The 13,524-nt window shown below is 32.1% G+C and overlaps 2 protein-coding genes across 5 annotated transcripts in view; one reads left to right on the top strand and one right to left on the bottom strand.

The window, feature by feature from the left end:
* Positions 1–2,422, bottom strand: part of LOC125869670 (uncharacterized) — an 18,152-nt gene extending 15,730 nt beyond the window's left edge. The window contains exons 1-3 of one of the 3 annotated variants that reach the window (XM_049550137.1): positions 2,087–2,408; positions 1,116–1,208; positions 872–953 (exon numbers count right to left, since the gene is read on the bottom strand). In XM_049550137.1, coding sequence (XP_049406094.1) covers positions 872–910 — 39 coding nt within the window. In that variant the 5' untranslated portion in view covers positions 911–953; positions 1,116–1,208; positions 2,087–2,408. Of the gene's footprint in view, positions 1–871; positions 954–1,115; positions 1,209–2,086 lie in introns of all 3 variants that reach the window. The other 2 variants (XM_049550128.1, XM_049550131.1) reach the window with 2 other exon arrangements.
* Positions 1–13,524, top strand: part of LOC125869798 (glutamine synthetase, chloroplastic) — a 115,060-nt gene that overhangs the window by 88,057 nt on the left and 13,479 nt on the right. The window lies entirely within an intron of this gene.

The raw sequence follows: 13,524 nt of genomic DNA on the forward strand, positions 1-13,524 counted from the left end.
CCCCCCCCCCCCCCCCCTTACACACTTCACACTAGATGTTTCAGTAGAAGTCTCCCAATCCTTCATTATGTGTTTCCATAAGACAGTTAAATTTGGCATCATGATTTGGTTGATCCTCCATTCCCCAGCTGCAAACAGCATATCTCTGCTATGAAATTTCTCCATAACGCGTGTTCCTCAATGGGAATTACTTATAACAATTGTCTTGTTGCTTCTCAATACATCATTCTAGCGGAGGCTAGAGAATAGCATACCTCTTATATGTTCAGTGTTTCTACACCCTAAATTATTATTATTTTGAACTGGAAAGATAAGAAGTAAGTTTCTACACCCTAATTATAAAGAGCAAAGGGATTTAACACATTTCCTAAGATATTGATACTACAAAATAATCATACAGATTTTTCTTTCAGTTGGTCAAATTGACAAAGTAAAAGTGTCAGCTATTATTTTTGCTTGCATTTGTTGTCTTATGAACAAACAGTTTATATTTGAATACACATTGGCCTGAGAATTGATTAGCTGACTATAATTCTTTCTTTTGCTCCCATAGAATATTAGATGTCTCTACTTGGTTCATTTTCATTCACTCCCATAGAATACTAGATGTGTCTTCACGTTATACACTTTCAACCTACTTGATAGGTTGTAAATATACTTCTAGATCAGTTTCTGGTTGTCCAACATCGACTGTCTCATATTAGTTCTCCAATTCATTACTTGGTTGCTAACAAAGATTAAGTCAAATGAAGAACACGCGTGAACAAGGGTAAAGAAACAGAGTCTATTTATGAGTACATAAAACATTGAAGTAATTCAGAGACCTAAATTTTATTGATAACAATAGGCTATTAATTACCAATGTACTCACCTCCAGATCCTTCCTTTGGTACCATTTCCCTTTAAGCATGAATTCTTCATCAAGCAGATCATTTTTAGGGTCATACTCAGCCCTGCAATCAACAGGAAGTAGGGTCTTTAGTTTCAGATTTACATCTGTTATAGTTCAAGAGATTGGAAGAAGAATATTGGTATACATAAGTTGTCAAGACATATTATGTTATAAGGAAATCAAAAAAACTTTTTGCTTCTGACAGATAACTGATGGTAGTAACCTCAATTATCTTGCATAGAAACAGATATCTCGCTGCTTCAAGCGCCTTTCTGACTCCCAGTGCATAACAAGCAAAAATCTCTCCAGATTATTTCTGGAAATATCCTTTCCAAAGTTAGTTTTATCGTGTACCACATGGATGAATCAGAACCCTAAGTCTAAGAAATATCTCCTCTTTTAGATTCTTAGAACCAGAAGTCGTCCAGAATTAACTACAGAAAATTGGCACGTGGAAGAGATACAAAATTTCAGAAAGAAATTTCGTAAAACGAAAAGAGGATTCCCACTATATGAGATGGATATAATTTACTAAATATGAAGTCCTCATCACCTACCCAACATGTTTGCATTTCATAAATAACACGAATGTAGCTTTTTTAAGTTGATTCCCTCAAGAAAAGCAATATTAAGAGACACCTCCAAAGTCCAAACTACAGAAACATACCTTACACACACAGTCATTAGTTCCGATACGTGTTCCAATCAAAACATGCACTATCCAATGTAAGATAAAGAGGAAAGACAAACATTTTGCAAATTTCCCTAAATTACTGCAGAATTTTCATTTCCTGGATGAGAACACTTCATTTTCAAATGTCAAAAGAATATCACACCCTAAAATAAAGACAAACTAATGACCTTGCCAGGACTTCCAAACTTTTAAAGGAAATCCACAACTCATTGATTTACACCTACCCATTTAGCACATGAAGTACAAAATAATAACTCCTACGGTCAACAAACCTAAACCAGTAGCACAATAAATAGAACCATAAAAAAGAAGAGCCCCACATCTGCAATTGCCATAAAAGAAAACCCCCCACATCAAATTCGAACTAACCCACATCAGAATTTGGGAAAACGATTCGAACTTTACAAACAGAAAAACAAAAACAAACATATTTACATATCATAGCAATTGCAATTAGCAAAAAAAATTGGTCAACTCGAAAAGGGTTTATCAATTCATACCTTGGGGGTCGAATAATGAAGTTGACAAGTTGTTCCATGAGAGATTTAGGTAAACCAAGATCTTCTTTCTCTCTCTCTCCCAAATAGAAAACTGTACAAGTTTCTTGACCTCTGTATATGATTCTTTCTTCTTTTTTTGTGATAAATTAGGTAAGAAATGCAAGCAGCGCTATTGCGGTGGGGAGGGGGCAAATGATGGCTTTTTCCCAGAAGAAAAGAAGAAGAAAACGAGAAAAGCGGTGTGTGACCCTTGGTTGGTTGCGTTGGACTCCATTCGCATTTGATTCTTTGCACACAAAAACAAAAACAAAAACAAAAGAAGTCGTCGACCGTCTTGGCTCATCCAACAGTATCACGTGTTCCTTCACGCTATTCTTAAAAGAAAAAAAATATTTTTCCAAGTTCCTACTCATAAAAATTTAGACAGAAATATTAAAAAATCTCTAAAGTTAGTGTGGATTATTAGTTTCATATTCAAACTGTTGATCGTTGTAAAAACACTCCTTAATTTGACTAACTAAACTTAAATACACATCCGATCTTGCAACATGAGTAAAATACAATCTTAAATTATAGTCAAGTTTAGAGGTGTTTTCAACACTTCTTTCGATTTTTTATTAAGAACTTCATGCTATTACAAGAGTTTGAGACCACATGCTATTTCATGTGGCAAATCGGGGGTGTATGTAAGTTTAGTTAGAAAAGTAGATGGATGTTTTTAAGGTTGTCAATAGTTTGGGAACGAAATTAATAATTTATACCAGATTCAGGGGTGTTTCCAATACTTCTCTCTAAGTTATGATACAACAATAACAATATATGAATCTCACAAACGCAATATGTTATGATACAACAGTAACAATATATGAATCTCACAAACACAATATGTTACGATACAACAAGAACAATATATATGGCTCTCACAAACGCAATACGTTATGATACAACAGTTACAATATATGAATCTCACAAACGCAATATGAGACAAATATAGTACATGCACACTTTATGTAGCTCATAAGAAGGGAATTGCTCAAGTGTTTATAAGCAGATCATCAGACACGAGTCGACTAATCAGGATTCATGGGCCTACCTAACACAGATGTCCCTGAAATAGGGGATTGGTTGATCGAAAAGCTCAGGCAGGAGTAGGACATTCCATATTGCTGGATCGGGCTTTCACCCATTGTCCAAGATTCCCCACCGCTGCCCCCCCCCCAATGGGAGTCCGGGTCATGTCTCAGTCCCAGTTCTAAAGTGCAAATACTCGACGCCGTGAATCAAGAAATTCGAGTGATATACATACGAAGGCGTTGGTCCATCGGTGCCTTAGGGGAAATCATCTGCGTCAGNGTGAATCAAGAAATTCGGGTGATATACATACGAAGGCGTTGGTCCATCGGTTCCTTAGGGGAAATCATTTGCGTCAGTGTAAAAAAAGAAATTCAACATTTTGACAGTAGCACTTTTGTCTCTCAGTGTCAGTGTCGGCCCAACAGAGTGCTTTCGTCGTTGGTGTTCTTTCCAATCTCTACGCATTTCATCGTTCCACCAGAAATTCCCTCTGCCCATACCATACTCCATCTTGGTAGTTTCCACCGCCTATTCATTTCTTAATCAGTGTGGGACTCTAACTTACTCTAATATCACATTCACTCCCAAGATCAACATGAGCGTAAATCGGGAGTCTAAATGGTGACAGATCTTGTTGTGATACCATATATAGATATGGTACATAGATCTAACTTAACCTCAAAAGTTAACTTATTAGGGGAAGACTGCCCAAGTGCATATAAATAGACCACCAATCTATTATCGTACCAATGTGGAACTATAACTCATTGTAACAAAAACAAAGAAATATGTCAATGAAAAAAATATGACAACTAATACACAAAGCAATATAAATAATACAGAAAGAATAGTAACAACATCATATGGTAACAAATATGAATAAGGCTAATACTACAACATACATTGTGCTCTAGACTACTACCAAGCATAATCCCATCAAATTAAAAAGTGTGATAACCCTTAACTACCTACCAACATATTACTATAATTTGCTACCTATATGTCTTTATATCTAAAGTCATATCCTTAGAGTGTTGCATTTGTGTCAGTCATATCCTTAGAGTGTTGCATTTGTGTCAGGTTTTGCTTAATCACTTTCTCCAAAAAAAAATGGCCTACATCTACCTCTCATTATTCCCATCATATCCAACTCGTCACACCTCCTCACTATAACATATGCATCTCCTCTTCAGATGCCCAACCATTTCAATCTCGCCTCCTTTATCTTGTCCACCATAGAGGTCGTTTTCAAATTATCTCGAATATCTTCATTTATAATATTATATCTCTGAGTATATCCACACATCCATTTCAACATTCACACATCTACAACATGCATATTCTAAATATAAAAGTTCTTGATTGGTTAACTCTCCGCTCATACAACAAGGTTGATGTAACCATTACTATATAGAACTGTAACGATCCCTTCCGATCATTATGGATATACCAATGGTGAAACAATTGGGTAAGAAAATTTTTTGGATAGTGACTTGAAAATTTTAGGCTAAGTTAGTCTTAGATGAAATTTGAGCAAGGTGGGGTCCAGGGAAATTGCAGAAAGGGACAGGTTAACATTTAAGTATCGGATGAATTTTCTTTTAGCTAAGGAGTTAAGGAGTCCATAGGACTTTTTAAAAGTGAATTTGGGTGAGTAGAACTCCTGATATTGAACTCAGCGTGAAAAAGCTATTTTAGAACATCAAGGTTCAAGGGTGTGTTGCGAAATAAGGACTTTGAGAAAGATTTATGAGTTTCTGTATACATGCAAGTCGCTATAAAGGGTGGAATACCATTATGGTGGGGCCACTATAGCAGGTTGGTGGCCAGTATAACGGGTCTGTCATGAATTAATGCAAGAAAAGTCTTAAAATCTCTTATTATTCCGCAATTTCGTTCTTAGGAAAAGAAAGGGTGACTTAGGGTATTTTTCTTCAGTTTTCCACTAATTTTCTTAGGTAAAGGTAAGTTAATTACTCCCCTAACTTGTAATTTGATTCTTAAGCCTTTGAATCTATGATGGTACTCTTAGGGGAGGATTTTGACTTGAATTAATGCTGGAAAAGGGCCTGATTTGGATAGGATGATCATGGGAATGGTTTGGGGTTTAGGTTTTGAGTATAATCCAGTTATTTTTAGGTCATTGTTCATTGATTATCATGTTTTGTTATATTATTTTAAACCTATAACAAGTCAAGACATTATAAAAGGGCAAAACTTAAGTTCTTTAGAATTTTCAAGGCTTGATTCGAGATAGCTGATTGTTGTTTGTTTTTCAAGTTATGTGACATGTGCATATTAACTGCTATGTAGTATTACTTGTGCAATTCATATGGGGAAACACAATGGATGAATATAAAATGACATCATGTTGATAAATCTCATGTAGTGAACCTGTTTAATTTACTTGTGACTTCAAGTATAACTGTTCATTATGAGTGTGATTGTGCATGTTATTTGTGATTGTTGGTTCGCTCGGGTATTGCGCTGATATAGATTGCTAATGATTGGTTCAAATATTACGCGGGGTATGTACTTACCGTTGGCACAAATATCATGCCTGATAGAGAATATCATTTAGTTGGTTTAGGTGCCACGCTAGTACATTAACAGTTTGTGTGTGGGTTTCATGACTATTGGGTATGTGTTGTTGTGATCATGTGGGTATGTTTCATGGGTTTGCTAAGTCTAAAGTTTTGACTAAGAGTCTATGTTTGTTGTGACTCATTGATATACGTGTTGGCTTGTATTACTATATTTTGGTTTCATGTTTACATTCATACATTTGGAACTGGCCAATGATCCTACCAATACACTGTGATTGTGTACTGATACTACACTTGCTCTTTCTTTGTTGAATACATAACATATTCAGGCGGCTACTACGAGATCACAATTGTGAGACTGACATTATTTGAATCAAAGGGTAAGTTATTCTTTCGGGCTACCATGGATTCTTCTGTGTCTTAATTATCTGTTTGGACTTAGATATTTTTAGTTTTTTGATTTCTGGTTTGGGGTTGCATCTCCTATTCTTGACTATTTTAAAGTTTTGGGTGGATGTCACTCATGGCGGTCTGGATCGTGATAAGAACTTACCTCTAAGTTTTGGTGGTATATTTTCATCACACAAGACTCTAGATGCAAGTCTTCATGTCATATACTCGTACCAACATGATATGTAACATTATCAATGATCTTCTGGTTTCTTTGGATTAAAAAACCAAGATACTTGAAATGTTCTTTTAGGGGATGGTATAGTCAACAAATTTTTCTTCCACGCTGGACTCATGTGTTGCATCACTGAACTTACACTCCAAATATTTTGTTTTTTGGTGTTACTCAACCTAAACCTTTTAAACACCAAGGTATGTCTCCAAACCTCCAACTTAGTGTTAACTTTGTCACAAGTCTCATCAATCAGTACTATGTCATCTACAAATAACATACACCATGGCACATTGCCTTAAATATACCGTGTTAATTTATCAATCACCAAGGCAAATAAAAACAGACAAAGAGATAATCCCTAGAGCAATAATATCTCAATTAAGAAGTGTTTTTGAGTCTCTGTGATACATGTCATTAAATTCCCTAATGTAGGCCACAAAACATTTGTACCATATAGGTATCTCCATAGGACCTCTATTGGGACTTATTATAGGATTTTTTAAAAATCAATAAACATCATATGTAAGTCTCTCTTCATTATTCTATATTTCACTAGTATATTCAAAAGACGATGACTTCTGTAATTGATCTTCCCAACATGCATATGAATTTATTCACATAAATGGACACACCCCGCTTCACTCTCATCTTCAAAACCCTATTTCAAACTTTCTTAGTGTGGCTTAATGTAATACTTCATAGGTTTGGGTCACGCTGAACTAAGCAAAATGCATGAAACTTAATCCAAACTATGATAAATCGTATGTGTGAAGTTAGATATTTTTCTCAATTTATGAAAAATTAAATTTGAGTTTCAACACATCAAATCATTCATCCATTGAAGTTTTGTACAAAAAGTTATGAGTACTTTATGAAATTATGTGCAAAAGTTAAAAATTCATTTAAGTGTGTGAAATTGGGGTGACCTCGTGATAAGAATCCAATTAGGGATGAATCCAATTGAAATTGTCACTCCCCGAGTCTATACCCTGGATGTGGCCAACACTCGAGAACTATTCCTGGCCCCAAGTGAACCCTTTGCCTGACATAATTCTCAGTGGAAGACTTGCTCAACAACATGTGAACTCAAAAGTAAAACTTTCACAATCTCAAAATAGATACTCATAATATTTTAAATAAAATATTCACTGGCCAAAGAGGCAACTCAAGTCTAGAACGTCAACAATGGAATTGAAACATACTTCTCAAAACTCTATTGTCTGTCTATGAAGCCTCTACTAACTGAGATTGATGTCGGGACAAAACTCACGTCATCCTAATAAACAAAGATTGAAATGTAAACTAAATGTGAAACCCTCCGGAAAACAAAGAGCTCACCAAGTCTAGTGGAACTCGAATGGATCAACGGAGCACCGGTTGTTGATCTTGATTCCCTGTATCTGCATCATAAAATAATACAGGTCAAATGACATCAGTATATTGAATGTACGAGCATGTAAGAGAAACACTGAACATAATCTATAAGCTTGGACTAATAAAAGGAAATCATACTTACCTTAACGCAACTCAACTCAAGAATACTCAAGAGACTCAAAGATACTCAAGAACTCAGAAATACTCAACTCAGTACAATATAAAAGCAATAATAAGATGCATTATAAAGAAAGTTGTTAAGACACTAATTTATAACTCAATGTATTTAAAATACAATAAAACTCTTATTTGTATGTAAAGATACAAAATACTCAATTTGAAAGATTCTCTAACCGACAACCATCACTATGAGCTATGTGATGATACAACGTCTCGCCCACGTTGCCAAAATTGTCTTATACCTTGCCAGAGTATAAGACATCCTCAACTAAGTGGATCCACTAAGCTATGCTTAAAATCAATAAAGAATCATCTAAAAAGTATGACCATTTTCTACCCACGTTGGCTACATGGTTTATGAAGACATTGAGTTATTTGAACTCGTCCCCATAACGGTGCTCAATACTACTCCCAAATTATAACTCAACTCATATGTTTAAAAACATTTCCTCATCCTCAAACTTTGAGATTATTACTAAAGGTTCTCTTAAAAGAGATAGTACTCAAAACTCCCCATGAACTCATTTGGAAATCGATGTTTCCCCTCATTTTAAATGTAAAAACATTTACTCTTTGAGAATACTTAGTTCTCATATATTCATTTTGAAAAATTAAACTCAACTCTAATCGTCCTCATACTCAAGTACTCAAGTCTTAAAACAAGTTTAAAAAGTTTGTAAAAGACTTCTCAAAATGACTTGAAAGAACTCCCTTGAACTTTACTCTTAACTCTATCTTGAATTTGAAATGTGAATCCAAGAATTATGCTTTGGAATGTAGGACCTCTCAAAGATTTAAGAATGTTAAGATAATTGAACATAAGAACAAGTGAAGACCTAAATTAAAGAACACTGGCACGACGCGGAGATGGAATGAAATTTTTGGTCGCGAAATAATTTTTAAGGCAAAGGACTCCGTATCCTCACCGCGGCGCAGAGAGTGGGGTAGTTATTTGGACTAAAATTCTAAGCGCCTCCGCGACACGGACCTGGGCACAATTATTTGTCTGATCTTTTCTTCTCCTTCCCAATCTCGATTCAACTCATACCCACTGCAAATCTAAGTTCAAAATACATGAATTCTCATAACCCAGAACATTTTCAACGAAAACCCACATAAGAACTACATTCATTCGCAACTCTCACCTCAAAAACTCAACAAGAACTTCATTATCAAAGAAAGAAGCACAAAACCTCAAAAACTCAAAGCATTCAACCTCAAGAACGAAATTACGAATAAAAATCACATGATTGGCGTATGGGTGAACGAACCCAACACTATGAAAGCTTACATACCTCGATTCGCAAGAAATCTTGGTGAAAGACATCATTTTGGTGCTATACATATTCACTATAAGTATGTAATTATGACAATAATGGTTAAGAAATGTCTTTAAAATAGATAATTATGATAGATAACCAAAGATTAAAAAAAACTGAAATTTTAAAGAACCCATTTATAGGTTATTTAAGAGCAACAATTAGCTTGAATGGGATGAATGCAATAGAGTGGGAAAATATTAATTAACTAAGGGACTTTTTGAGTTTTTCTCATAATTAAGAGTTAAAGAAAATTAATTTTCTAACATAGCATATGTAACATAAATTAAGAAAATTAAAGGAGTGTTTTTTTTATAAACATAACACATTATATAGGAGTAATGAAAATAAAGATTATTAAGTTTTTATATTAAAGAATATGAATAAATGAAGGAGTAGTAATTGACATATTCATTTTTGTACAATAATTAAAATACATAAATAATATATATATATATATATATATATATATATATATATATATAAAATTAAAAGATAATTTTTATATTCTAATATATAGATATAGATTATACATATAGATATATAGATTGACTATAAGTAAATTAAATAATAAAGAGAGATGAATTTAAAATATTAAGATCATTATCATTTTGTAATTCGGAGAAGGCAAAAAAATTATTAAAATTTTTAAGAGTGAAAATTAGAGAGATGTGAATTATAGATATTTTTTAGTCCTTGTAAATAGACATATGGAGAGTTTTTGTTGTAATTGTTCCTCTACTAATAAAATATTTGTGTACAATAAATTAAGTAATTACCTTTACAATAAAATAATTGATTAAATAAGAAAAAATGCCTAAAAAGAGAGACACCTCCTCTATGTTTCTCCTTTACATATAAGAAATGGGAGGATGAAATACTAATTGACATATTTACTTTTGTACAATAATAAGCAAATAGAATTATAGAAAAAATATAAAATAAATAAATAAAATTGATTTTAAAAAAAGGTGCATCACTTCTCTAATATTGATAAGAAGCTCTCCTTTCCTTAGTCTCGAGTTTTGATCCATCTTGCGCTCCTCAAACATGTTACTTTAAACATTTACCTGTAAAATAAGAAGTTGGACTCCATATGTTAGAAACTAATTAGTCCATGTAAAATATGAAAATTTATACATAATTTTTTTTTATTAAAACATAAATATTTAACCGTAACACCCTAAATCACTGAGATGATAGCAATTTTTGTCAAATGTGGCATGTATTTCTAATACTTATATAGTGATAGGTGAAGTCATGAGAATTAATCACAAGGAAGATAAAAAAATCTTTTTTATTTTGTAGAGTAACCATTTAGGTGGAGTTATTAATTAGAGGATTAATGATAGGCTTTTGGATTTCATAAACTGAAAAAAATTTATGAAAAATAAAGAAGAGTAAATGAGGGAGGTGTAATTAAGAAAATATAATTTTAAAGTTATTTTTAACCTTTTAATATAGCATATAAATAGAGAATAAATAAGAAAATTCAAAAAAATGAGAAAAAAAATAAATGTGAATGGTGGTCATTAAGAGGTGCCACGTCACCTAGATTATATTTAGCTATATTATATATATAGATTCTTAGTCTTATATCGAAGATACATGTTAATTTAAGCCTTTCGAATGGGAGGGGTGCTACACACCATTTCCTTTAACCCCAAACCTCTGTTTAAGGGATTTTTTTACCTAAAATTTTAGTTTAGTTCTTTGATATTACTATCCATTTGTAATCTTATTCTCCCGACGGAGTCTCACATCAGTCGGTTAGCAAAAATCCCTCATCTCTCTACCAAATGTATGTAGATTGAATTTAGATATAAAAAAAAACATTTCAAAAAAGAGATTTTTTTTTTTGTAGATGGAAAGCTCTCCCATGGCTATAAATGGAGGTTATAGAGAAGATGAAAAGCGGGTTTACTTAATAAAGAAAAAAAATTAAATTAGTAATGTCACGTGGAACTAAAATACTGATTTTGGAGTGAATTTTTACTCATTAAGGCGCTCCTCAAATGTGACATAATACATGTTCTAAAAATAGATCAAAATAATATATTTATTGTGATTGAAAATTATTGTATGAGATGATAGGACCTTGCATATTTCAAGTATCTACTTGTTCAAATGAGAAAGAAAATAGTAGAAGGAGAAGAAGACGATAAAGAGGAAGATGATGAGGAATAAGAAACACATGCTATATAAATCACAATTTTACCTTAATAATCACCCTATATAATCTTCATTTAATATAAAATTTGTTCTTTTCAAATTCTTAATTTAATATAAAATTATGTTTAATACTAAATTTCTAAATAACATATTTGCAAGCAAATATTATATACATTAATGGACAATTCAAATAAAAGTGAAATCATCAATGAAATACAATTACATAAACATTACATAAATACTCAACTAAATTATTGTTGTGATTTTTATAATTATTATGTTATGTATTGTATTGTTATCTTGTATATAGATTATTTGTTATGTATTGCATTTTTAAATTAAAAAAATTATCTTATCATTTAAATTTTGGGCATTCTTCAAAGTGAAAAATTATAATGATTTTATATTATACCACTTAAAGTGACGAAAATTTTAAAAAATGAAATATTATTAATTCAGGATGTAGTATATATTAAATATAATTTATTTTAAAATATTATATTACATTAAAAGGGAATTACGAATATTAGAGATTTAATCAATGATCTTATATGATTTATAATATGTTAATTACAAATATTATATAATAGAACAAACAATAAAATAATCAAAAAGTGAAATAGAGAGTATGATATTCAAACCATCTCAATCCCTCTCTATTTTACCCTCCATCCTCTATATTTAGAGAGTAAAATAGAGAATTGGGTCTCCAATCACACTCTAAGAAACTCTCTATTCTCTATTTCACTTTTTCATTATTTTAATATTATATATATTATTTGTAATTAACATATAATTTTTCATATTAGACTATTAATTAAATTTCTAATATTTGTAATTCTTTTTTAATGTAATACAATATTTTTTAAAAATATATTATTTAATATATACTACTTTCATCCCGAATTAATAATATTTCAAATATTTTTTCAGTTTTCGTCATTTAAGTGATGATTTGATATTATTATTAATTTTCACTCTAAAGAATGCACAAAATTTAAATGATAAAGTGAAAATTTTAATTTAAAAATAAAATAAATAACATAATAATTTTAAAAATCACATCAATAATTGGGTAATCCGGTAAGTCTTTTTCAGATTTAACAATATTCCAAAAAAAAAAACAGTGTATGATTCAGAGAATTTTTGTGCTTGTGATTGTGGTTATGCTTGTTGATTTCTTTTTTCAATTATTCGTAGTTGTTCTTTAAAATTGTAGGATAAACTATAATTTTATATTAAATAAATAATTGAAAAAAAATACTATATTACATGAAAATTATATAGGGTGGTTATTTTAAAAAAAAAAAAACAAGAACGGATTTATATTATGAAATAAGAAAATGAAAATGAAAATTAAATAGAAATAATAATAGGGAAAAGGGACAAATATACCCCCGAACTATCGTAAATGGTATCTAAATACCCTCCGTTATACTTTTAGGACGTCCATGTCCTTACCGTCCAAATTTTGGTGCGTATATACCCTTATGATAGACGGCGGGACTCGTGGCATCATCTCAATGTGACTTGCCCAAAATTATTTAATTTTAACCCAAAAATTAAAATATCCAACCCAGATAACTTAAACCCCTGACCCAAATTATAACCCATAGACACCCTGACCCAAATGGAAAAAAAAAAAGAGACAACGACAACCATTGCCTCTTTCATCTATTCCTCACTTCTTCTTCAATGACATCTTTTCAAATTTCATCTTCTTGAATACAACCATGGATTACTATGTCAAATTATGTCTTCTCCTCATCCACAACTGGAGCATTTGTTGCTGCTCTACCAGGGCGGTGGCGATGGCAGTAGACTACCTTCTCTGGTGCTCTGATGGTGGCAAGAGGGAGAGCGAAAGTTACTCGGCGCTAATGGAGTTTGGGAATGCGAATGAGGTGTTATAGGGTTTTAATGGGAAGGAAATTGAAGATTGTAATTGATTGAAGCTTGGGAAATGAAGAACTTGGCCAGAAGTTTTAGAGAAATCGAAAAAGTCAGTATAACTAGAGAAGATGGAGAATTGTTTTGGTTATAATTTGGGGGTGATTTTTATTTTTCAAATAAAAATGTATAACGATCTTGTTTAACTTAAGAGAGCACCCCTGATCACAACTGGATTATAAATTTGCACCACCAAAG

Source organism: Solanum stenotomum, chromosome 1 (genome assembly GCF_019186545.1).
Source record: "Solanum stenotomum isolate F172 chromosome 1, ASM1918654v1, whole genome shotgun sequence".
NCBI classification, from domain to species: Eukaryota; Viridiplantae; Streptophyta; class Magnoliopsida; order Solanales; family Solanaceae; genus Solanum; species Solanum stenotomum.